This window comes from Stomoxys calcitrans, chromosome 2 (assembly GCF_963082655.1).
Source record: "Stomoxys calcitrans chromosome 2, idStoCalc2.1, whole genome shotgun sequence".
NCBI lineage: Eukaryota > Metazoa > Arthropoda > Insecta > Diptera > Muscidae > Stomoxys > Stomoxys calcitrans.
The window spans coordinates 236,103,037-236,129,801 of record NC_081553.1 but is presented as its reverse complement, the minus strand read 5'-3'; the positions used below and the strand labels follow the sequence as shown (position 1 = coordinate 236,129,801).

The 26,765-nt window shown below is 37.9% G+C and overlaps 2 protein-coding genes across 2 annotated transcripts in view; one reads left to right on the top strand and one right to left on the bottom strand.

Moving 5' to 3' along the window:
- Positions 1-1,218: 1,218 nt before the first annotated feature.
- The window catches only part of LOC106081586 (metallo-beta-lactamase domain-containing protein 1), a 79,913-nt gene continuing 54,366 nt past the window's right edge, over positions 1,219-26,765 (bottom strand). Inside the window, exon 3 of the mRNA XM_059361872.1 lies at positions 1,219-1,408. The gene's annotated coding sequence lies outside the window, so the exon portion shown is untranslated. The remainder of the gene's footprint in view (positions 1,409-26,765) is intronic.
- LOC106081585 (TPR-containing protein DDB_G0280363) overlaps positions 6,224-26,765 on the top strand; it is a 69,444-nt gene continuing 48,902 nt past the window's right edge. The window contains exon 1 of the mRNA XM_013243645.2: positions 6,224-6,563. Within this exon, the coding sequence (XP_013099099.2) occupies positions 6,546-6,563 (18 nt within the window). The 5' untranslated portion in view covers positions 6,224-6,545. The remainder of the gene's footprint in view (positions 6,564-26,765) is intronic.

The following is a 26,765-nucleotide window of genomic DNA, read 5'->3' as shown; positions in this document are numbered from 1 at the left end:
CACGTTGCTTGTTAATTCAATGAAGCTTAGGGGGGAAAGTTGCAAACGCTTTTTTGTTTTTGTTTTTTTTTTCTTTTTTGTTTTAAGTCAGGCGCATGTGCAAAACCAAGTACGTAACGAACGGTTTTCGCTTCGCTTTCCGTCCATCAGCCATATCATGCTGCTGTATGTGGCTGGATGGCTGGCTGACTGGCTGACTGGCTTCGCAATGATTACGAGTGCCAAGAGGCAAAATTTTACAGGCTACAGATATCATTCCACTTGCCCACTTATTCCTTCACCAACACAGCCATGTACACAGATACAAATATTTCAAAACTTGTGAGGATGTTGCTGACTGGCATTATAGCGTCCTCGAGGACCCTACATGCGGAAATGTACCTTGTAATTAGGAAATGTTGGTTTTCTAAAAAAAATGTTGTGTGGCATTTTCATGTATTTTCACTCAACTACAGCGACAACTATTTCTATTGGAATTGAATTTTATTTCAAATTTTATGAAAATCAAAAAAAAAAATCCAAAATTCATTCCAGCAGAAAATATGCCACGACATTTTGGACTAAAGACCATATAAACTATGGAAACATGGAGCATACTGGTCATGGCTGTTCGATAGACTAGGAGCTCAACAACTAGCAGCTGAATAGGGAGATTGGTTTATATGGTAGTTCTATGAGATCCTTTCATTATAGAACAATGGGGATACTAATCTTATATCGATGAGTGCTGTCCGATACAAGAGAAATTTGCATGCCTGATTATCAAAGGTAAATACCTCACAAGTGTCACCAGCACTATGAGGGGAAACCAACGTTGAATTTTTTTTTTTCTGTTTTTGTCGCCAGGATTTAAACCCAAGCGTTCAGCGTCAGAGGCGGACATGCTATCCTCTGAACTACGGTGGCCCCGCATAGTTTCGAACACATCCCATAATAATGGTGCCTTCTAGAGATCCAGATTCAAAAACCTCAGATCTCGGTAAGGATTAAAGTAATCTAAGAGAACTGTTTTTGGACCGATAATGACAACTTTAAATAACAGTCATTTGGGGACCCGTATCTGGTAGTCCGCTGCTCACTTAAACTCACCACACAGACATGTAACCCCATCGTAAAACAATTTGTTCAGTGCAAGTGATTTTCTTCATATAGAAAAACCTTCCAGAAGTTGCGTCCGAAATAATTAAATAAAATTACAATGACTGTACCTTCAATAGTTCAATAAATGCTTCAATAGTCCGCAAAATGGTGGAACACCGCTTCACTCACATGGCTGCCTCAGCTAAAATTGCAAACAACTCAATTTTCTCAAAAAACCGGGATCCAATATGACAGCAATGTCGATTCAAAACACGACTCTGAAGAGATGGCATAGGAAATATGTCAAGAAAACAACCGCTAGATGGCCCTTTAAAAAAAAAATAATAAAACTAATCAACTGTTCCAATGCAAAGGAGTTTTAAAAAAGCTTTGAAAATCCTAGTTTTAAATACATACACAAAAGATGAAGAAAAGCGAAAAAATTAAATGTTTTCCTTGAATGAAGTCGAATTTTTATGACAATTTTGAGCCCAAGAACAACTCAAAAAACGAATTTGCTACCTTACCTTGCTCTGTTTCCAGGGTTACCGTCGAGAATTTTAGGAAAGGGTCAAAAAAAGAGTATTTATTAAAATTTTTTTTTTTTGGAGCATCATCGCCCTTTTTTTGGTTTTTGTTAACCAAAAACATTGCAATTCATTAAATTTGCTAAAGAAATCATAGGCAAAAAATCTAATTTGAGCTTCCAATTTTTGACGCCAATTATCTCTTAATTTATCTATTTCGCCCAGATGAAACGGTAGAAAGATACTTGGCTTTGTGCGGACGAACTGAAATAACTTCCAACGATCAATTTTGGACCTGATTACGATTTTGATAAATATTTTGTCGATTGATACACCCTAATATGGATATTTTTGAATCTGTTGCAAACTGAATGAATATACTCCCTTCTTCGTGGCAGGTGGGTATAAAATTTCATTTTTATTGGATCATTTTAAAAATTAAAGTAGAATAGAAAAAATCTGGAACAGTTAATTGCTATAAAAACGGATTTCTTGCCTTGGCGCTGACACGAAGTTTTACCAAGTTCCCACTGTTACATCTGTCATCATATTGTTTACAAGCCACCAATAAGTTATGTTTCTGGTTTATTTAAACAAAAAGGTTATTCGGGATAAAGTGCAAGCGTAATAGAGGAAAATCACAACCGGCTGTTGTTGGCGAACTCAAATACCTCATGGTGAACAAAATATTTGTGTATCGCACCATAAATCGGCAGCTTGCCAAACGCCATGGTTGTGGTCCAGAAAAAAAACTACAAAAACATCTGAAATGTTTCGTCAAGTGAAAACTGGATTTCAATAATAATAATATAAATATTTGTTTTGTTGTTGGTTAGTATTTAAAGCTTTTTTATACCCACCACCATATGATAGAGGGTATATTCATTTAGTCATTCCGTTTAGAACACATCGAAATATTCATTTCCGACCCCACAAAGTATATATATTTCTGATCGTCGTAAAATTCTAAGAAGATTGAGCGATGTCCGTGCGTCTATCCATCTGCCCTTCGGTTGTAATCACTCTACAGAGTTCAAAAATAGAGATAGTTCTCCACATCTAATGGCAAGTAAAGTCAAACATAAAAAAATAATAATGTAATTGGCACAGACCCGTATATTTTCTATACGCTGGTTAAGTTATTGAATTCGCTATATCGGACTATATCTAGATATAGCTGCCTTAAAGACCTATCTGCTTATTTAGGGTCTATAGAACATAACAGGCGCATTTATTATTCGATTTCGCAATAGTTTGGAAACGGGAATTTACTTAAGACCATCAACATCCGAACCGAATATGGTTGATATCGGACCATATTTACATATAGCTAGCATATAGACCGATTTGGGGATTTGGATTTACAACTGCTGCTTGTCGATACGATGTTGTCAGTATCCGCTGAAATAGCTGAAGTGCTAGAATCTGGGACATGCATTCCCAAGCATGAGTGGTATCTCCTCAGACGATCGTGCACGTTGGAAGTATTTTCGGTTTCTGCAGTTAATTTACTTTTTCTTTCGTTATGTGTGTTTGCCTCTCGGTGCTGCAATCGCATAACTGCCTTTCAGCGCTCCCCACACTGAGTGTGAGGGAGCTCCTACGTTTACCGTGACTTCAACACATACTCAAAATACTTCATAACTAAAGGGTGATTTTTTTGAGATTAGGATTTTCATGCATTAGTATTTGACAGATCACGTGGGATTTCAGACATGGTGTCAAAGAGAAAGATGCTCAGTATGCTTTGACATTGTTTGGTTTTCACATTACCAAGTTGAATTTAGGCGTTAATTTGTGGCTCTTGCTAAAAAATATTTGTGAAAAAATTGATTTAAAAAAGAGATACTACAACAAAGTTAAATGGATCGTTTTCTTTAAAGAGGTACAATGTGTACATTATGTAAAGGGTGATTTTTTTGAGGTTAGAATTTTCATGCATTAGTATTTGACAGATCACGTGGGATTTCAGACATGGTGTCAAAGAGAAAGATGCTCAGTATGCTTTGACATTTCATCATGAATAGACTTACTAACGAGCAACGCTTGCAAATCATTGAATTTTATTACCAAAATCAGTGTTCGGTTCGAAATGTGTTCAAATTTTGACAAATTTTGTTCAGCGATGAGGCTCATTTCTGGTTGAATGGCTACGTAAATAAGCAAAATTGCCGCATTTGGAGTGAAGAGCAACCAGAAGCCGTTCAAGAACTGCCCATGCATCCCGAAAAATGCACTGTTTGGTGTGGTTTGTACGCTGGTGGAATCATTGGACCGTATTTTTTCAAAGATGCTGTTGGACGCAACGTTACGGTGAATGAACACATTTCGAACCGAACACTGATTTTGGTAATAAAATTCAATGATTTGCAAGCGTTGCTCGTTAGTAAGTCTATTCATGATGAAATGTCAAAGCATACTGAGCATCTTTCTCTTTGACACCATGTCTGAAATCCCACGTGATCTGTCAAATACTAATGCATGAAAATTCTAACCTCAAAAAAATCACCCTTTACATAATGTACACATTGTACCTCTTTAAAGAAAACGATCCATTTAACTTTGTTGTAGTATCTCTTTTTTAAATCAATTTTTTCACAAATATTTTTTAGCAAGAGCCACAAATTAACGCCTAAATTCAACTTGGTAATGTGAAAACCAAACAATCGACAATATTATCGATGGACACTATCGTCCAGTCCTAACTGCTATCGATAGTAGCGATTGTGTCCAAGTGCTATCAATAGTTCTCCACCCCTAATGACAAGTTTGGTCAAAAAATAATAATGTATGTCGGCTGATCGCTTGATACAACCTTATCAAGTGAATCCTGCAATTGTGTGAACGTGATGAATTTTCAATCATGGTGTTCTCTGATGGGAAAATTCCTCAATTGAGTAATTCGTAAACTCCCAAAATAATCGTGCTTAGTTAACCGAAAAGTTCAGCCCACAAACGGTCACCTGAAGTAATTTTCCATCTCAAATGGTATGAACAGCTGTGATCGCCAATAGCCGCTCTCCAAACGTTTTCAACGAGCCCAGCTTCAAACTTTTTATCGAGCGTCGATGTCTATCGAGAAAAGATTTTAGAAACTGCTATGGACGTGCCAACAGGACTCCCCGCCGTTACGTAAAGCACATTTAAACCACGGCCCATCTCATGATTTCGACGTAATTTGGAACCAATTTGATAAATATGGTCTAAATTGGAGCAAATTTAGATATGCATAGCTGTTACAAAAACCGATCTTCCCATTTAAAGTCTTAAGCCTATAAAAGGCGTTTTAGCGAAGGATTTTCTTGAACTGCTCTCGCTGTTGCTGCATACGGTTCAATAAGAGTCGTATATAACTCCTATAAACTGTAGCTCATTTGATATAATGACCTATGTATGTATACTGCTATTATATAGATTTGTATGCATGTATCTGTGTGTATCCTTGTATGTACATACGTAAAAGGTCCACTCTAAAACCAAAGTACAGAGGGTGCTGGCTTCATCGCATTCACGTTAGCCTTGGAGCATTTAATGTCCATATCGAAGCATCGACGGTCGATGTGAACAGAAACGGCCAGTGTGTGGGGTACGACTGTAGTGGCCTAGTAGCATAACGTTGACATGGACATTGGGGCATACATAAGCACAAACCTCTACAAAAATCCAGGCTTAAATATATACCGATGTTTGAACGCACACACACAAACACGTACACACTCGCTCACTCACTTACTGGCAATCATCCCAGCTCGTGTGTAAAAGCTTGCATACATACAGTGGTGGGAAAAATAATAGGAACAACAGCAACTAAGAATAATATTGAACGGCTGAATCTGATGGTTCGTAGATCTGTTGAATTTTGAACGGTGAACTTAAATTTGATTTGATTTGATTTGAAATTTGGCGGTTTCTTCGGCGAATCCACTTGGAAAAAATAATATAGCTGGCAAAAAAGCTATGGCACTATTGATATTTTTCTCATCGATACTATGAACAAAGTAAAATATTTTGCAAAAATGAACAAAATTATGAGATCCGACACGGGGCAAAAATTGTGTACAATGATTTCTCTTTTATTTATGTTTTTTGGTTTTATTCGGTCTGAGCATTGAATTTGCTTCTATAAAAATTGATCTCATGATTTTTAATTCTCATTTTCGTTTGAAATATAGGTGGCGGGAAATTAACTAAAGTATCGATACTATCGATAGATATTATAAGTAATATCGAATGTTGCGATTATCGGTAGCTTGCCAACTCTACCTCCTAGGGGTGCATAGGATTATATTTTTTGGTCGACTTTTCTTAGTTTTTTTTCAATATTATGATTAGTAACTATTGTCACTATAATTTTTTCCACCACTGTACATATGTATGTCCATTGTACATACTGCATGCTGGAAATCGCTCGGTTGTGCAAACGAAAGAAGTGGGATTCGGGTTGATTCGTATTTTGTCCGTCTGTCCACAACCAGAATCTTTGTGAGCTGAGCAGATATTTTTGCTGCAGCTGCAATCACTTCTGCTGCTGATTCTTTTGTTGGTACTGCTGCTGCTGATGTTGTTGTTGTTGTTACTTTTGTTTTGTCAACAACAAAAAAGCGCCCCAGTGTGAACTCTGCACTTCAAGACAGAACATGCAATACGGCGCTCTAGCGCAAATCCTTCAAACTAGAATTCACAGTTTTCGCAACTTTCGCAAATCGAATCAATAAAAAAGACGTAAATTAAGCAAAGTCAAACCAAAACCATTTTAAACACAAAAACTCCAAAAATCAAAGAAAGACTTTTTTTCATGACATTTCAAGTGTTTGGAAATTGCAACCAATATCAAAAAATTTACTTATAATTTCGAAAATTCAGATAATGGACGGAGGACCCAATTTGTGCAATTTGCCGGGCAAAACAGATAGACACAATTTAAGAAATTAAATAAAAATGTTGACTTGTCATCAAGTAAGTATACCCCACTACACCCACCCCCACTGTTACCTCATTATCAAATTCCTTTGGTCATTTCTTGTCTCAAAACCTAGTGATAGTGATTAGCGATGCAGCAATGCAGCAAGCCATTGCATTCTTGCCATGCTTGTGTCCATAGTAGTTTCGTGAGGGTAATTGAGACGCAAACAAAATGGGTAGTTGAGCAGCAGCATATGTTCTCCAAAGATTAACATGTGATGTCGAGGAGCTGCACTACACAAGCAAGCAAGAAAGACATGAATCGTATCATTGTATAATTGTCTCTGTTGTTTTTTATATTTTTCTTCTGCTTGAAACAATAGCGGCACATTTTTCCACATTTTGTTTTGATTCTCAATATTTAGCATTGGTTTTCTTTTAACTCACACGCATACACATATACGCATATGTTTATATATGTACACATGCTCCCCCATGCATATTTCATACATACATACTCACGGAAATATTAGAGGCAACCTAAAATTGGTTTGAAACCAGCTATTAATCGCCTACTAACAATTGGCCTTTTTATTAGTCTTCGTCCGCGTTGTTGTTGACGTTGACTATGGCTACTATGGTGGAGGTTCGAGGTGGTCATCGCTCTTGTTGGGGTTTGCGGTTCGTTCGTACATATGTTCTTTACAACAGGAATGCGACGACCTACGTACAATAAATACCATGCGTAAGTGTGTGTGTGTGTGCGTTTTGTGTGGGATATAAAATCTAATTCCTTTCGCGTTTATTAAAACACTTTGAAAGATTAATGACTATGGCATGCATACACTCACTACACTCGCTCACTCATTTCAAACACACTTACATACATACAAAAGAGTACATGCAAAGCCCAGTCGACCCCCTCGCAAGGCTAATGAGAAGAAACAGGGATCAAAACAAAACGCGAAAAAATAACAGCCTCAACAAAAAAACAACAAAAATAGCAAAGTAAAGCGTTTTTTATGGACACCCATGTATCGGTTACATACATATGGAAGCAAACCTGTGCCACAAACCACCCGAAACAAACAACATACCCTCTCTTGTTGCGGGCAACTAACTTTAGGTTGGGATTATGCCCAAACAAGGCAAGGCTTGCCTAAAACACTTCCGAATAATGAAAAATATTTGCAAACTGTTGACCTTATAAAGAGTTTGGTTAAAACTTTGCGGAATATGTTGGGGAATTTCTTCAAAATTCTGTTTTTCAATGAATTGACTACAATGACTTTGGAATGGTAGTGGAAGCTGTCCTACTTCAACAAAAAGCGGGGTAATTGGGTTTAATTTCATTTAAAAGGGTTTTGAAGTTAGTTTTCTGTTAACGGTTTATAAAAAATAGATACTTATTTAGTTTACTGGGACTTTTAACAGAATATTATCCAGCCTTGGACCATTAGAAGAATAGCAAAGGGCCCTCAAAACGATAGGCAAGATATTATTAGAGCATTTGATGGTCTTCGTGGATCGCTATTTCTTATTAGCCAAGACGGTTTTTAAATGATTTGTTGAATTAAGGTAATTTAAATCAGTGATGGGCACACTAACACAGTTGAAAATATTAAATTGTGTTTGTATGAGGGGCAGTAAATCCCGACCAATCAACTAAGTTTAAAAAATCAACAATACCACCGTAGCGCAGAGGTTAGCATATCCGCCTATGACGCTGAACGCCTGGATTCGAATCCTGGCGAGACCATCAGAAAAATTTTCAGCGATGGTTTTCCCCTCCTAATGCTGGCAACCTTTGTGAGGTACTATGCCATGTAGAACTTCTCTCCAAAGAGACTCGGCTATAAAAAGGAGGCCCCTTATCGTTGAGCTTAAAAAACTTGAATCGGACTGCACTCATTGGTATGTGAGAAGTTTGCCCCTGTTCCTTAGTGGAATGTTCATGGACAAAATTTGCAATTTTACTACGTAAAATAACCCCAAGGCACAAGAGTTGCTAACAATGCTCGTGTGGTCTGTTCGTTTCTCCTATGCCCACGGGCATAGGAATTTAAGTGAGGTTGTCCGTTTTTGCCCATCTAGATAGAGTGTGTGGGGCATGTGGGTAAGATGATGAGACGTTGGATCATTTGCTACGTCATTGACCTGGTTTCTCGACAAACAGACATCGGCACTAAGGTGGGGACAAATTTCCAGACATGAACCAACATAGGGGCGTGGTATGGGCATGTAAGTAGCACGGAATTCCTGACTAAGATTTTCTTTTTTTTATTACTGTCTTAGGTGCATGCCAATAGTGGCATGGGATGGATTAATATCCGTATCCTCTTTTCAACCTAACCTATACAACGAATATGAGATTCACATTTTAAGTCAAGTGTCTTTGGGGCCGTACCGCATACCTCTCATTTGTGTCACATAATGGGGAGCAAGAAAGAAAACTCATATTTGAGGCTCATATTGTTTGGGCCGCAAATGATACCATATCCACCGGTAACGCGAACCGCCTAGGTTCGAATCATGGCGAAAACATGGTCATCCGCTCTTTTGGTTGGCCCGGTAGCCGAGTTGGTAGCGTGCTCGGATTATCAGTGCGAGGTCGACGCTTCGATTCCCCCAGGAGGCCTGGTCTGTCGCTACTTTGGTATCATAATGGCCTAAAATGGTCTAAGTGTGCCTGTTTAAAAAAATAGACTGCCACTCTGACCCATTCCATCTTTATGCTGGCGACATTTCTGAGGTATTAAGTCATGTAAAAACTTTCCTGTATGGAACGCAGTTTGGACTCGACTATAAAAGGAAGGTGCATTCTCATTGAACTTAACCTTGAATGGGACAGCACTTATTCCTTAAAGGAATTTTCGTGAGCAAATTTGCAATTTGTGAAAATTTCATAAAAACATATTCAGCTGTTGCATACAAACAAAATCAAAATGATTTTTATTTAAATCCTATAGAAATTCAAAACCATTTCCTGTTTGTTTTTGAAATATTTTGAGATTTTAACGACAAAAGTGCTTTGGTTTCAGGGGACGATATAACAATAGTGTCAAATAACCGCTCTATCGCAAAACGTTATTCGCAGGTGCATTGATACGTATGAGAGTTTTCTTCAATCCGGTCAATTGTTGTTAATCATACGTTGGGCACAGTTTCAGTTCGAGCATGGCAACATGGGCATAAATTGACAGTAGCACCAAAAACTATTCTCAATATGCCTTGAAGGGTACAAAAATTAACCCTTAGATGAGGGAGGAGTTTCCCACTCGCATGCAACGGAAATCACGTTATGATTACTAGAAAATGTTTATAACATACGAGTATGCATATTAAGAAGTTAATCGCCATTATTTGGTACACAATTGGTTCATCTGCCCACAACAAGGCACAACATGTTCCCCACAATGTTGCTGCTATCCATTGGCAACACGTTAACATTAATGACCCCGTAATAAGTGGAACAATGTTTACTACCTATAGACGATCTTAGTGCATGCATAAATGCACACATACCTTCGTACATACTGATGTGTGTATACATGTGTGTATGTGCGAATAGAAACATACGCTGGCTGCACTTAGCATTCGCGTTTACACTTCGGGGCCAGCTCCATCGAAGAATTGTGAATTGAGAGCATTGTGGTGGCACATTTGTTGCCACATGGTGGTCGTGGCACCTCGATTAAAATTTCGATTATGAATGAATTGAACAAACGAACGAATGAACGATTTTCCGTCTTCCGTCTGTCTCTTAGTCTGTCTGCACACACTTTGGTAATGACGATGTTTAATGTGACAATGTCTGTCTGTCTGTTAGTCTATATGAATGTTATATGGTTATTGGTGTTGTTGTTGGCTTGTCGTAGTAAACAAAACAACCGCAAAATTCAAACCGCTGTTCACAGTGTCCACATGCTACGGCTCCGCTGTTCCTTTTTAGCATGACTACAAAACATAGTAGATGTTTGCACGTTCATAGACATACATATGTACATACATATTGCCATACAAATATATGGCATTTAAATATGTAATAAAAAATAAACAAACTTAGGAGTCTTCTCTTTCATTCATTCAAACATTTTTTTTCTGAACGTGCGGTTGTGTGTGTGTGTGCTCTGGTGTTTATGTTCTTTGTGCGCTTTCCGAAAAGGGGGTTAGGTGAGGTCGCGCGCCTTGCTGTCTTTATATTGATTTAATTTTATCCTCTCGCTCTCAGATACTCTCTGTTGCTGCTGTTATAATTTTATTACCGGTGACACAAGTGGTTTCTTTTAAAAGCATTTACTCTTATGCTGCTGCTTTCCTTCTCGTTTTTTTTTTGTTGTTGTTGCTGTTGTCATTACTCTATACGCAATGTATCAAAACGACGGAAAGCTCGACATTCATGTTTATTTTTTCTTTTTTTGGTTTTTTGTTTTTTAATAATATTTTTGTTTGTTTCTTAAATGTGCGCGAGGCTCTCATACATGTATGTATGTATGTATGCATGTCCGCACAAACCTACAGACATAGTAAATGTATGCTTGTACAATGTACGTTTTTGGGGAAAGCCTCTGCATGTACATACATATGTATGTAAGTATATTTTGGCGTTGTAGATTAGAAAATGCAAAGCAAAACAAAAACCGAAAAAAGGGTTTGTGTTGTTGTTTACAATTCATTTTCATTTTATTGAGAGTTTTTATACTACATTCTTGTATGCTGCTACTGCTGCCGCTGCCTCTGCTGCTGCTGTATGACATAGAGAGTTAGAGTATATTTTAAATTGCCTCTTGCGTTTCGTGTTTTTTTCGGCTTCATTTTTGTTTTTGTTTTTTTTTACAATGCGTTCCATTTTAATGCGTTCTCATGTAGTGTAGTCAGCCTCAGTCTGGCTGACTGGCAGGCAGTTAGCAAGTCAGCTAAATAACAAACGGCCTTTGCACTCATTCGTGGTAGGGTATGAATGAATCAATGATTGTTGAATGGGGTGAATGCTTGGATGAATAGATGGATGGATGGTTGGATAGATGGACGGATGAAGGGTAGGGGTTTTTGCTGTTGATATGTTCACAGTGTCTGGCTGACGCGACGACGACAACGGCGGCAGCAGCAACAGCGGCTGGTGAGTGTCTTTATTTATTTAATCGTGTTTTATTTGTCATTTATTTCTGTATTTTATAATTTTGATTTTTTGTCGGCAGCGTGTTTTCATTAGTTTGGCACGCGCCACCGCATGTGGTCGTAGGTCGGGATTCGCAGATTTTTTATGGTTGTTGCTGGCGCTTTAATAGTCATCGTTGTTGTTGCTGCTGTTTGGTGTTTTGTTGATGTTTTTTTTATTTCATTCCTGATTTTATTTTCATCAACAGCCGCTGTGTTGACAAGTGGTTGTTGTATAGTCACGAGTGCTAAGTATTTATGGCAGTACATACTCTGACACATACACACACATAATTAGTGTGTGATTTACCTTTACCTCTTTATTTGTTCTTAATTTGACGGTCAACTGTTGCGCTTAGTGTGTCAATGGGCATAATGAAGACTAAAAGGCAGACAGGAATCACCATTACCCTTGCTGGGCATTCAAATGCTTGTGAATGCCTAACTGCTCCGTATCCGTTTATTGTGATTCCAATTATCAATGCTAAGAGTTCACCCTCTGGTAATTTCAAGGGATATACGGCCTTTTTCACAAAACTTTATAAAGCCTTAAAATAGACTTATTTGACAGTTCTACAAAGGAAATATGTCAAATAAAACTATTTCAAATCTATATTAAGTTTTGTGAATAAGACCGCTACATTTTTTGCTGTGACTATCTACCCATTCATGTAAATCCACTAAGGAACCCCATAAACACAGATAGTTGTTTAGGTTTTCGGCTGTCAAAATGTTGCAAACTTCGAAAAAAGTAAACGTCATTCAGCTCAAAAATGCTACGCTTCTTGTCTAGTTTCAGCATCATATCATGTTGTTGCTATAGCGCCAATTATAAAATTTTTTTGAATTTTATTTATAGACAACTCTCCGCCTTCCGGAGCAATTTGGTCACATTAAGATAATGCCGCCTTTATGTATTGCCGTGGGGGAATAACAGCTAAAAAAATGTTTTAGATGTTCTCGCTAGGATTGGAACTCAAACCTTTTCTGATATAGGAGCACGTTGTAACCTATGCATCGATGCTTCCATATTCATAAATTCACAACATTTGTAAATAATAATACGATTTTCTAATTAGGATCCGTTTGTAACACATTGAAATATTCGTCTAAGACCCATAAAGTATATATATATTATTGATCGTCTCGACGCTTTCAGTCGATCTAGCAATGTCCGTCCGTCTGTCGAAATCACGATAGCGTTCGGAACTGTATGTCATATAATTCGGAGTTTCCGACAGGCCATCTCTGCCCATAAACAAGGATTAAGTAGTGGTGCTGGACGCGCTTTGAAATTTCAAGGATTTTCTTATATAAAAACACCTTGTAAAACTCGAGTTACATACCACGCGCAGCACTTATGCATACTTAAGCAATCATTATTTGGATTGAGTTACATTATTTACATTATTTGGATTGAGTTACATACCATGCAATCGATTTTCTAAAAATCCGCTTATTTATTTCATTTCCAACGTTAATTCCAATGGAAATTGTCAAAAATTTCGATTAATATGATTTTAATAAAATAATTTCTCTAATTTACGGACTGCAAAACAATTTTTGACCAGTAACAGTAAATGCGTTCAAAGTTAAGAGTTTGTTAGCTTATTCCGTCAGATGCGTGTGTGTGATTGTTGTGTTTAATCACACAAAACAGCCTAACTAATTCAACTTTTTTTACAACCATGCAAGCCCGCAGCACGAGCGCCCTCATATGTAACTCCATCTTTACTGTAATAATTTTTTAAAGTGAGTTTTGATATTTTCATCATTTTGAGCATTGTCTGCGAATAAAAATGGGGACAATTTTAATTGAAGGCTAGTCTTCGAAGTTTTACAAATCTAATACAGGTAAATGTAAATATTATGAGTCTTAGCAAGAGGTTAGTGGCAATCTGAAATCTGGCTCACTTACCCTATTTTTTTTTTTGCAACGCGATATTAAAGTAGCGACTGCGGTAATCCAACCCAAGACATCCGCACTAGGAATCAGCTACCTTGCTACCTAAGGCCATGATAATACAAGTATTCTTTATTTATTTATTTTTCAATGTTCTATCTTCTTGGCCCCCAAAAATCTCAGAAATAAAGCAAGCTCAGTGATATTTTCAAATCTCAATAAATGTCGGTAATAGAACAGTTCTTAGTCATTTTACTCTTATTCATTTAAACACTCGCCAAGAATATAAAATAATGGCTCTTGCTTTTTTCTCTAGCAATGCAAGGTCGGCTTTGCCATACAAAAGCCGCAGTCAGCCAGGCACTCATTGTTTACTGGCGCTTAGATTTGTTGCTGCCGTTAATTTGTTTACATCCACCATATAGGCATGCACATTCTTATAGTCACACATGGACACTCGCAAACAAACCCTACTAGCATAACATAGACACATATTACGTGGTTAATTGCACTCACTCAGATTGGTTGGTTGGCGGCTGGTTGAAGAGAGAACTGAAGATAGTATTTTGTGTTTCTTTCTCTTGCCTGCCAATAAAAACAAAAACAAGCACAAACACATTCAAACAAACCAACATGAAATTAATCATTACATGACTATGACTGAATGACTTGTTAAGACTTTCAGTTTCATTCATGGTGGAGTTGGGAATATACCCATGTCCAATCACTTGTACTTAGCTCTACAGCCGTACACACGCCCATACATACATACAGACATTCATGCACACCAATATGCGGCCTTGCATATTTACTACTTAGCCCGTGTTCAATGATTCACAAGTGAAGAATTTCTTGTTTCACATTTCCGCGTACTTTTCAGACATCACATTGGCTTGGAGAGAGTAACAGGGGAGAGATGGATTGTTGGAACTAAGCGTATGGTTGTTAAATCTTAATCTGGAAACATTTCCCAAGAATGAATGCGCTGCACAATTGTCTCTCAAGGCAGGCGCGCACTTAAATACAATACCCACGCACACGTACATACATGCATAACTGCCCAATGAGTGAGTAACAGGTATTTTTTTTTTTTGGTTTTCTTCTTTTAATTTCATAAAGGCAATGACTATCAAGATTGTGGTCTCTTCGGAGAGTAACTGTTAATTGTGACACCCCGCTGTTTTTGAGATCAGAGCATCACCAACGCAGGCTAGGGCAAAGGCGAGACATTTCGCTACGGGGACCAGAGCCTCATTATGCGTAATTCGCGATACTCCAACAAAATCAAATGCCAACAAAAGAAAAACAACTTGGAACATGTTGGCTGCTTATTTTTTATTTGGTTCTAACTGCAACTGCAACATAAATTCTGCGAACGCAATGAAGGAAACTCTGTACTTCGATCAAAGTATTTCGAAACAAATGCATACAAAATGAATGCACTATGTGTTTGTGTGTGTGCATATTCGTACACCGGTAGGGGGCTCAACGACCCGCATTGAGCATATCCTTCAAACCTAAAAAGCTTCCAGATGGAGATGGAAATAAGCGAAGTGCAACAACCAAAAACGTGTTCAAAAAACTGCAGTACTCAGAGGGAGTACACCACCATCTACCAACTGGAAGAATAATAAACAGGACTGTCAAAGTCCATTATTTGCCTCAATCGCATTTCATCCTTCGAGTGGTGAGCACACACCAGAGCCAGTTCGAACGGATACCATACAATTTCGTATTCACAAGGACGAAATCTGGCGAAATTTAAAAAACCTCACATACACACGCACCTACTATATGGGTTTGGGTTCGAGGGAATGTATTGTCCTTTGTTTTGGCACGTTCATATTTTTACTTTATGTTACATCTCCCCCTAGTTCTGGTAATTTTTGCAAGGATTAACAGCACCAAAATGTTCGAAACAAGAGGCATAGCACATAACACCCTCAAGTGGTGGGAGATGGAGTAAACACCTCCCTTTTTGTAAATACACCATATACTACTTCTAGCAATGTTGCCAAGTCAGTTTAATAAATGATTTCTTGCCGATGATCTTAGATATTTGAAGCAATCAGCAAAAATGTTTGAGTTGAGTTGAGTCGAGATAAACTCGCCAATTATGTAGACTGCTATTCAGCAGATAGTTATCACCAGAGGTACTAAAATATCGTATAAAAAAATTGCAGGGAGTGTGCGACAGCTGTCATTTTATTAACCCTATGGTGCCTACTTTACATTCACCAACAATCCGATAGAGATTCCACTAGAGTTCAAACGTTTTGGATGAACTGGAGGACAAGGCGAGTAATAAAATGTTAGTGACCCGGGCTCTTATTTTTCATTTCAATTATTATTAATTAAGTCTATTGATGATCGTACAAATCAAAATGTTCTCTGCAATCCTCAGCAAACAGTATTACTTGAGGCAATTCTCAGTTTGTAGGAGAGAAATTAAAGATAAGTAAAGAGAAAACCCATTCACAAAGTAAAACACATGCATTGGAAAAGAGACAGCTATTAGAACAAAGTGTCGAACTTAGTGCTGTATGCCTTTCATAGAGGTACTTTAGCAATTTCTTCGAGATAAATGCAAGCTATCAATGTATAACCTTTAAAGCTTCTCACACCCAAAGATTTCGGATGATGGATGACCCCCCTTAGTAAGAGGGCGAAACGCATCAAATCTTGAGTGGCGAGGTGTTTTGAATTTTTCCATTGCATACAAATTTTCGATCAATAAGCTTACCTTGAAAAAGTAAAATTGCATTAATATAATTGCTTGAAATACAGAATTATAAGGCTACAGATTTATTTTTTCTAATCATTGGACTTTTCAAAAATGTATGAATTTTATCGATATTTGGCAACTCCGCCTGTGCCTACCCACCATGCCATTCTAACACAAAACTTATAACGTGAAGATAGATACAATGCAAACACCCAAACACGCACACATACGTACTTACAAACATTATACATTTATATCTATCTATGTTACATACATAGAGATTTTGTTAACGAAGAGGCGAAACAACGACGCAAGTGCTATTCCATCCACAAAACAACCATGGAAACGTAAAACACAAAGGCAACCATGAGCGTAGTTGTTTTGATGTACAAAACCAATCTCATATACGTTGGCAGCGCATACTTTGATTATAGAGCAGCATATGCTAAACGATAAACTCTGTGTGAATGGCATACATTTTTCCTACGTCTCTGTCTTACTTCACCTCGAGTTCTTATAAAGTATGAACTTCTACGTTTTACATAAAGCGACACCCTACATAGAATCTGTGGAATATTTCGATAATTTTTCTTATGGGACGTTCACACTTCAATATGTTTTGAGGGAAATATCAAAACATTTTGCAGCTTTAGAAGAAAGAAAAATTTTAAATATGAAATTAAACATGTTTCACAAAAATATATTTCGTACGTTTATGTATAAAAACCAGAGTGTACATTTATTTGTATTTTTGGTTTATTCGATTAGTTGTTAATTTGAAAAGTCAGTTTCAGCGATTAATCCAACTAGACCGAAAGAGGTTGACGATTGACCAAATAACAGATTAATCGTTTAATAAGTCTAATAAAATAAAACAGATTTTATCCTTCTCATACATGAATGTATGTCGTTTTGAATTATAAATAGGGCTAATCGATCTGGTTTATTTGGTCTTCCTTTTTGAAGTAAAGAAAACAATTTCCACACCAATCGAATGAAATTTTGCCCAGAAAGATAGTAAATGATCGAACCAATGCAGAATAATTACACACTTCATATGTTTTTATACCCTCCACCATAAGATAGGGTATACTAATTTATATATATATACTAATTTCGTCATTCTGATTGTAACTACTCGAAATATTCGTCTGAGACCCCATAAAGTATATATATTCATGATCGTCGTGAAATTTAATGTCGATCTAGCCATGTCCGTCCGTCTGTCTGTCGAAAGCACGCTAACTTCTGAAGGAGTAAAGCTAGCCGCTTGAAATTTTGCACAAATACTTCTTATTAGTGTAGGTCGGTTGGTATTGTAAATGGGCCATATCGGTCTATGTTTTGATAAAGCTGCCTTATAAACCGATCTTGGGTTTTGACTTCTTGAGCCTCTAGAGTGCGCATTTCTTATTCGATTGGGATGAAATTTTGCACGACGTGTTTTGTTATGATATCCAACAACTGTCCAAAGTATGGCTCAAATCGGTTTATAACCTGATATAGCTGCCATATAAACCGATCTTGGGTCTTGACTTCTTGAGCCTCTAGAGTGCGCAATTCTTATCCGATTGGAATGAAATTTTGCACGACGTTTTTCGTTATTATATCCAACAACTGTGCCAAGTATGGTTCAAATCGGTCCATAACCTGATATAGCTGCCATATAAACCGATCTGGGGTCTTGACTTCTTGAGCCTCTAGAGTGCGCAATTCTTATCCGATTGGAATGAAATTTTGCACGACGTGTTTTGTTACGATATCCAACAACTGTGCCGAGTCTGGTTCAAATCGGTCCATAACCTTATATAGCTGTCATATAAACCGATCTTGGGTCTTGATTTCTTGAGCCTCTAGAGGGCGCAATTCCTATCCGATTTGAATGAATTTTGGCACGTAGTATTTTGTTATGATATCCAACAACTGTGCCAAATATGGTTCAAATCGGTTCATAACCTGATATAGCTGTCATATAAACAGATCTGGGGACTTGACTTCTTGAGCTTGAGGGCGCAATTCCTATCCGATTTGGCTGAAATTTTGCAAGACGTTTTTTATTGTTACTTTCAACAATTATATCAAATAAAGTACAAGTCGGTTTATAACCTGATATAGCTGCCATATAAACCGATCTGGGATCTTGACTTCTTGAGCCTCTAGAGGTCGCAATTATTATCCGATTTCCCTGAAATTTTGTACAACGGATTCTTTCATGACCATCAACATACGTGTTTATTATGGTCTGAATCGGTCCATAGCCCCATACAGCTCCCATATAAATCGATCTCTCTATTTTACTTTTTGAGCTCACAAAGAGCGCAATTCTTATTCGAATTGGCTGACATTTTACACAGGTCTCCAACATATAATTTAATTGTGGTCCAAACCGGACCACATCTTGATATCGCTCTAATAGCAGAGCAAATCTTTACTTATATCCCTTTTTATACCCTCCACCATAAGATGGGGGGTATACTAATTTCGTCATTCTGTTTGTAACTACTCGAAATATTCGTCTGAGACCCCATAAAGTATATATATTCTTGATCGTCGTGACATTTTATGTCGATCTAGCCATGTCCGTCCGTCTGTCCGTCCGTCCGTCCGTCTGTCCGTCCGTCCGTCCGTCTGTCTGTCGAAAGCACGCTAACTTCCGAAGGAGTAAAGCTAGCCGCTTGAAATTTTGCACAAATACTTCTTATTAGTGTAGGTCGGTTGGTATTGTAAATGGGCCATATCGGTCCATGTTTTGATATAGCTGACATATAAACCGATCTTGGGTCTTGAGTTCTTGAGCCTCTAGAGTGCGCAATTCTTATCCGATTCGAATGAAATTTTGTACGGCGTGTTTTTTTATGATATCCAACAACTGTGCCAAGTATGGTTGAAATCGGTCCATAACCTGATATAGCTGCCATATAAACCGATCTTGGGTCTTGACTTCTTGAGCCTCTAGAGGGCGCAATTCTTATCCGATTGAAATGGAATTTCGCACGACGTGTTTTGTTACGATATCCAACAACTGTGCCAAGTATGGTTCAAATCGGTCCATAACCTGATATAGCTGCCATATAAACCGATCTTGGGTCTTGACTTCTTGAGCCTCTAGAGTGCGCAATTCTTATCCGATCAGAATGAAATTTTGCATGACGTGTTTTGTTATGATATCCAACAACTGTGCCAAGTATGGTTCAAATCAGTCCATAACATGATATAGCTGCCATATAAACCGATCTTGGGTCTTGACTTCTTGAGCCTCTAGAGTGCGCAATTCTTATCCGATTGAAATGAAATTTTGCACAACATGTTTTGTTATTATATCCAACAACTGTGTCAAATAAGGTTCAAATCGGTTCATAACCTGATATAGCTGCCATATAAACCGATCTGGGATCTTGACTTCTTGACTCCTAGAGGTCGCAGTTATTATCCGATATGCCTGAAATTTTGTACGACGGATCCTCTCATGACCATCAACAAACGTGTTTATTATGGTCTGAATCGGTCTATAGCCCGATACAGATCTCATATAAATCGTTCTCTCTATTTTACTTCGTGAGCCCCAATGGGCGCAATTCTTATACGAATTGGCTGAAATTTTACACAGGTCTCCAACATATAATTTAATTGTGGTCCGAACCGGACCATATCTTGATATCGTTTTAATAGCAGAGCAACTCTTTTCTTATATCCTTTTTTGCCTAAGAAGAGATGCCGGGAAAAGAACTCGACAAATGCGATCCATGGTGGAGGGTATATAAGATTCGGCCCGGCCGAACTTAGCACGCTTTTACTTGTTTTTGCCTAAGAAGAGATGCCGGGAAAAGAACTCGACAAATGCGATCCATGGTGGAGGGTATATAAGATTCGGCCCGGCCGAACTTAGCACGCTTTTACTTGTTTAAGCTTTTTAACGTCATAACGATTAATCGATTAACCGTTTTAAATTATTCGATTATTTGTTTACTTGAAAATATTACATGCGTGAAGTTCGCAACGATATCTCGTAGGATGTTAGTGACACCAGCACAAAAAATTCGACGTGTACGGAAATTATCAACCGTTTTTAGCTACTATTGCCAGAATATTAAGCTGTGAATAAACTAATTCCATTCTGGAGGACGTTAATTGACTTCGCTCTAAAAAGTGCGCATACCAAATTAAAGAGGAGATCAATACATTTAATTTGGTATACCACACTTAACCCAGAACTGTCTTTCGTAGAACAATCCTTTCAGATTTCTGTTTAGAAACTGGAGCGCAGGACAAAAAATTAAGTGTGGAAGCCATAAATGGACTTCGTTCAAAAAAGTACGTACAACAAATTAAAGGGGAGATCAATGCCTTTAATTTGGTATACTACACTTACCCCATAACTGTTTTTCGTAGAACAAACCTTCGAGATTTCTGTTTAGAAACTGGTGGGCAGGACACAAAATTAAGACTGGAGACCATAAATGGACTATGTTCAAATAAGTGCCTACACCAAATTAAGGGGAAGGGAAGATCAATACATTTAATTTGGTACACCACACATATCCCAGAGCTGCTTTTTGTAGAACAAACCTTCAAGTTTCGAAACTGGAGCGTAGGACACTAAATCCACTCTGGAAGCCATAAATGGACATCGTTGAAAAAGTGCGTACACGAAATTAAAGTGAAGATCAATACATTTAATTTGGTATACCACACATATCTCAGAACGTAGAACAAACCTTCAAGTTTTCTGTTTCAAAACTGAAGGGTAGGACATTAAATCTACTCTGGAAGCCATTAATGGACTTCGTTTAAAAACTTTGGTGTTCTGAGTTGACCTCTGAACAAAACAAACAACGAAATGAAATCATATGAAAGATGTTTCATATGAGAGACGTGCTTAAGAAAGTAAAAATGCAACTTTGCCTATGAACATTCAATTAAGGAATGGAGTCAAACTTCTCACATATCAATGAGTGCTGTCCGATGTTTTTAAGCTCTGTGATAAGGAACCGTCTTTTATAACCGAATTCGAACGGCGTGCCGCAGTGTGACACCTCTTTAAAGTGAAGTTTTTCCATGGCAAAGTACCTTACATTGTCGGGAAATCCACGCTAAAAAATTGCAATAATGTTCTCACCAGGATTCGAACCCAGGGCTTTCTGCGTCATAGGCGAGCATGCTAACCACTGCGTTATGGTGGCCTCCGGAAGTAATGGCAATATCGTTAATATTATGACTCAATAAAAAGGTCAAGCGATCAAGTGGCATACAATTCCAACCATTAAGAATGTGAAATTGTTCTTTCTTTTCATACATTTTTTCCGTTTATATTCTCTCCTGTTTGGGGCATTTTCATTTCCATTTGTGGCATTTGGTTTTCCGCAAGTGACTTTACCTTCTGCTAATGAATCCGTAGTATAATATGCATCGTAGTTAACATTCTCCGTATTAAAAATTTCAGTATAATTAAATAATCGAATTAAAGAAACTGAACCCTCAAGAATTCATCTGCAGAGTTTTTTATAGACTATGCAAAAAAAGTGAGTTCACCTCGTTTGATATTGCCGCTTGACCTAACACTATCTCTCTCTATCTATCTGTATGTGTTTGCATCTACATCAGGGGTGTAAAAAATGAAAACGGGATTGCATTTGGTTAGTTACTCTTCCTAAATTTTTGTAATTCTCTCTATGAATTAAATTATCCGACAAAAATATTGAAGTTCTTCAAAAGAAAACCTAAAATAAAAAAAAATAAATTTTTCCTTTCATAGATAGCATTTAATCAGAAAAAAACATTGTTTTCAAAGTGAAACCACAAAAACGATGCGTGCACCCATGCGCATGTTCATTCATTGTTGTCTCAACAACGACTGAAACCAAGAGAAAAAATTGCAAGAGAATTGAGCACCAGCGCTGGCATAAGGAAATATTAATTTTGTTCTCCTCTGATCTACAAATATTTTAAATACAATTAGACACCTACAAACTGAATAAAATCCTGAATTAAAGATTTTTTCTTTTTCAACTAAAAACTTTGCTAATCAATATGCGTTTATCAGTTGATCTATTGGGTTGCCCAAAAAGTAATTGCGGATTTTTCATATAGTCGGCGTTGACAAATATTTTACAGCTTGTGACTCTGTAATTGCATTCTTTCTTTTGTCAGTTATCAGCTGTTACTTTTAGCTTGCTTTAGAAAAAAAGTGTAAAAAAAAGTATATTTGATTAAAGTTCATTCTAAGTTTTATTAAAAATGCATTTACTTTCTTTTAAAAAATCCGCAATTACTTTTTGGGCAACCCAATATATAGGTGTTCAACACAACGAAAGTTGACGTTTAAGACCGTACGTCCACCATACATATATTTTACTCAACAACAATTTTTGCTCCAAATTTGGGTTTGAAGTTCGATCGATCATTTTTGAACAATCTTTTACTTTAAGCTTGAAGTCCTTAGTGGGTGTATGACGTACATACCAAGTCGTGGTGAATCGCCTTTAACTAAGTTTTGCTTGTTTTTGCTGCTTTTCGTGCGTGTGTGTATGCGTTCTCTTTCCTTTTGGTTGATTCAAGTTTTTTTTTTGTTTCATTAAACTAAAGACGAAATATGTCAGTGATAGAGCGTTGCGATAATGCTGGCACGGCAATTTTTTTGTTGTTGTTTCTTTTTCGAACGCTTGCTTTTTGTTCATTCCATTGTGCGGTGAAAAACAAAAATCTACCCGACCCTTGTTTCCATATTCTAGCCAAGTCATATAAATACAGAGAAAAAAATTTTAATCATTTTTTTTTATGCCTACATATGAGCAAAGTGGATGTGGGCAAAAGGCTTGGCCACAAAATGACAAGGTTCAAATCCCGGTGTTATAATTAAGTATAGTTTCTAACGTTCTTACCAATGCAGGCGACATTATTTGAGTACAACAGCAGTGAAAGGCGTGAAAGGAATTCCTCCATGGCCTAAATAAAATGTGTGTAGACAATGTTTACTTAGCATAAGCGGTTTGCACAAGAAAAATTGGTAAGACATTCAGGTTTCACTGAAAAAGGTTTTGAAAAGCCGATATTTTTTGAATTTTTGTCACTTGTCGTTACATAAGAAGGAGTGTACTTCTTTTCTTATGTTTTCTCCTATTTGTGGCATTTTTAGTCGGCACAATTTAACTTCCTCAATGTTCATGGGGTCTTCCCACATTTGGTTTTCGGCAAGTGACGTCACCTTCCCCTGTGATACGTTTTGGGCATGATATTAATTTAGGATTTTCCATTTACCCACATTATTGCCAAATAATCGTATTGTCATACCATACAAAATTTACCGACTTTTGAAGTAAACTTCAAAAATTATCTTCAATGGCTTTTTCTTTGAGTTAAAGAGGAAAAATCTACTTTAAATAACCTGACGAATAACCAAAACCTGTATGGCAAAACAACTTCATTGTCGTTTAATGCAATCGATATATTTTCTGGGTGTAGCCATGTACAAACACACAAAACTCTCCACGACCGTGTCTGTTCGTTGACTGTCCCATTGCCTGTAGTCGTTAGCCGCTTGTACATGCACATGGATGAAATGGTGTTAGTGCATGCATGTGTGTGTGTGTGTGTGTGTGTACATTTGGTTGGCAAAAGAAGCTAAACCGAGTGCGGGCGGCTTCGGGTGTTTTGATGTGTTGGTTTTTTCGTCGAATGAAGGGGATTTATTTTACGTATTTTCGTTTTCCTCCTCCGGCCCTTTGCCGCCGCTCACCATACAACATCGACGTTTTGTTCAATTCCATTTAATGGTGTTGCTGTGCTATACTTTACTTTGCCATGCGAATGAAAAATACACAGCTCAGTACGACTTTGTGTGTTTCCACAGTATCACAGAGTTACCACGTAGGCAGAAAACTACAAATGTCAGTGTCATTAATGCAAACAGTAGCATATCTAAGTAGGTAGTATATTAAGATTACGAGATCTAGACAGGTGGTATGAGGAACAAGTATAAGGATGCAATTTCTTTCTGAATAAAGAATTTTCTGTGAAAATGTGTATTATATGTATTAAAGCGATCTTCTTCATCTCTACTGCTGCCAAACGCGTTTTTGAGAAGAGAAAAGCCAAAACTCAGATGGAAAGTTCGAATTGGGGAAGGTATTTCGAAACATGATATCAAATAGGAGAAGAATATATGCAGCCAATTGAAGCGCTGGAATTAATTGTCTAGGTTGGGCTAGAGAAAGCAAGGCTTGGTTGCAACCACCTAGTTATGATTTTAGTAGCGAAAAGTTGATTTGTGTACCTATTGTCAACTATGAGACATTTTCAAAAAGTCAACTTTAGAGTGGACTGGAACGCGCTGCCATTATATTTTTATAAGTACTTCCACTAAACTGAAGCAACTGCTTATTGTTAGCAAACGTTCGTATGGCAACACTGCTCAGTGCTGGCGTATGAAAGTTGGTTTATTTTTCATACTTTCCGTTTGTTCGATGTTGCCGTGTTACTGTTAGGTGATTGTGATGGCAATGGCGGCAACGCGATAGCGACTATGATGGCGATGGTGAGTTGACGGTGATGACGATTGTGTTGGCTCAGTGTAAATTTCCCATAGAAAAGCTTGTTGTTTTTACCGTCTGCATTAGGCGTCGTTAGAAATGACGGTGATGATGATGATGGTGGAATGGTGGGTTTTGATGTGCGTCTTTTGTGGGGATGTGGAAGCGTCTACTCATCACAGCACACAGTCGCCAGTTACATACATCCTACTCAGCACTTTGGCATTCATTCCCTCATTTGTCGTTCGAGAGGTAACGAAAGGTGTATGGGCCGCACCAAAAGCAACAGCAACGCGCCAATGAAGTTCAGCCTAGCTACACTGGGCCATGATAATACCTTCCATGGCTTTTGGTTATGTAGCTGGCGCTGGTGTGGGTACCAATAGTGCCTGGCTGCGTCTGGGAGCTTGGAGTTATGCTGTTACTTTACGTTGCGTTCAGTCAACATTTTTTGCAACAACAACCCAACATTCGTAAATTTAACACAATTTGGGATTCTTGTTGTTGCCTTCGTTCCTGCAATGATCGGTTGATGTTGGCTAATGCGTTGAAATGTTTCATTTTAGTTGCTGTTTTTCTGCTTTGTCAAGTTGGGAAACTGAACTGAACCAACAAGCAAGCTGCCAGGCAGCAACAACTAACAACCTCGAAGCTACCGACCGACAGTCCACCAGGCAACCAACCGACCGACCAACTCAAGCCTCAATAGCTGTGTTATTCACAGGCATGGAAATATTTTTTTTTTGTTTTTTGAATATAAAAACTTTACACTGGAGAAGCCATGAACTTTTTGGCTCCATAGCATATAAGTCATACAAGCGTACACATACCACTGTGTAGATGAATCGATGTATGTATATGTGTGGATGGTACATGATTGAGAGTGCACACTTTGATACGACAAACATACATACACATGCATATGAATTCCTGTATGGATGGCATTGCAATTTGAATTGGTAAGGTAGCAAGCAAGAAGTTCCCATTTCTTGCCGCTGTCAAAAGTAACATCACAGATGATTTTATGTTTAACTGTCACACTCTCAACTCTCATGATCATCTGAGTGCAGTCGTATGGCATTGCAAATGGTTACTGGGTACTCGACAACGTTACTTTGGCCAAATGTTGGAAGATTTAACAGTTTTCAAATTAAAATAGATCAGAAGAATCAGATAGAGTATAAAATGAAGTTCTAACGGGTCTGCGACGTGTGGAGCAACCATAGCTTAGAGGTTAGCATGCCCGTATTTGACCTGAAACCTTTTATCTGAAAGTGAAAGTACTAGCTCCGTCTTAATTGGCCATCTCGACAATACCCTCAGTGATCTTTCCCCGATGTCATTGATCGTCGACACGACATCTTTCGACATTCCAGAGAATCGGCGAGAACATTCCTCCTCGCCACACTGGCGAACCGCATAGAAATATTGGAATTATAAGCATATGTGAGAAGACGAGGCTATTACTGAAAGGAAGTAAGAAGGAAGTCAGAATAGCTTTCGGTATCATAACGGGATACATAGGACTACGAGCTCATTTATGTAAAGTTATAGCATGTGTAGGGCATGCGGGGAAGATGATGGGACGTTGGAGCATTTCATTGTTCCACCTTGCGGGTCTAACAGATACCGGCACTTAGGTGGGGACTCAATACCAGACATGAATCAACTTAGGGGTGTGACATGGAAGACAATTAAGGATTTTGTAAGTAGCACTTTTAGTATTTGCAAATTGCAAATTTTTCCCATGAACATTCCACTAAGGAACGGGGGCAAACTTCTTACATATCAGTGAGTGCAGTCCGATATAAGTTTAAGCTCAATGATAAGGGGCCTCCTTTTTATAGCCGAGTCCGAACGGCGTGCCGCAGTGCGACACCTCTTTGGAGAAAAGTTTTACATGGCATAGTACCTCACAAATGCAGCCAGCATAAGGAGGGGAAAAT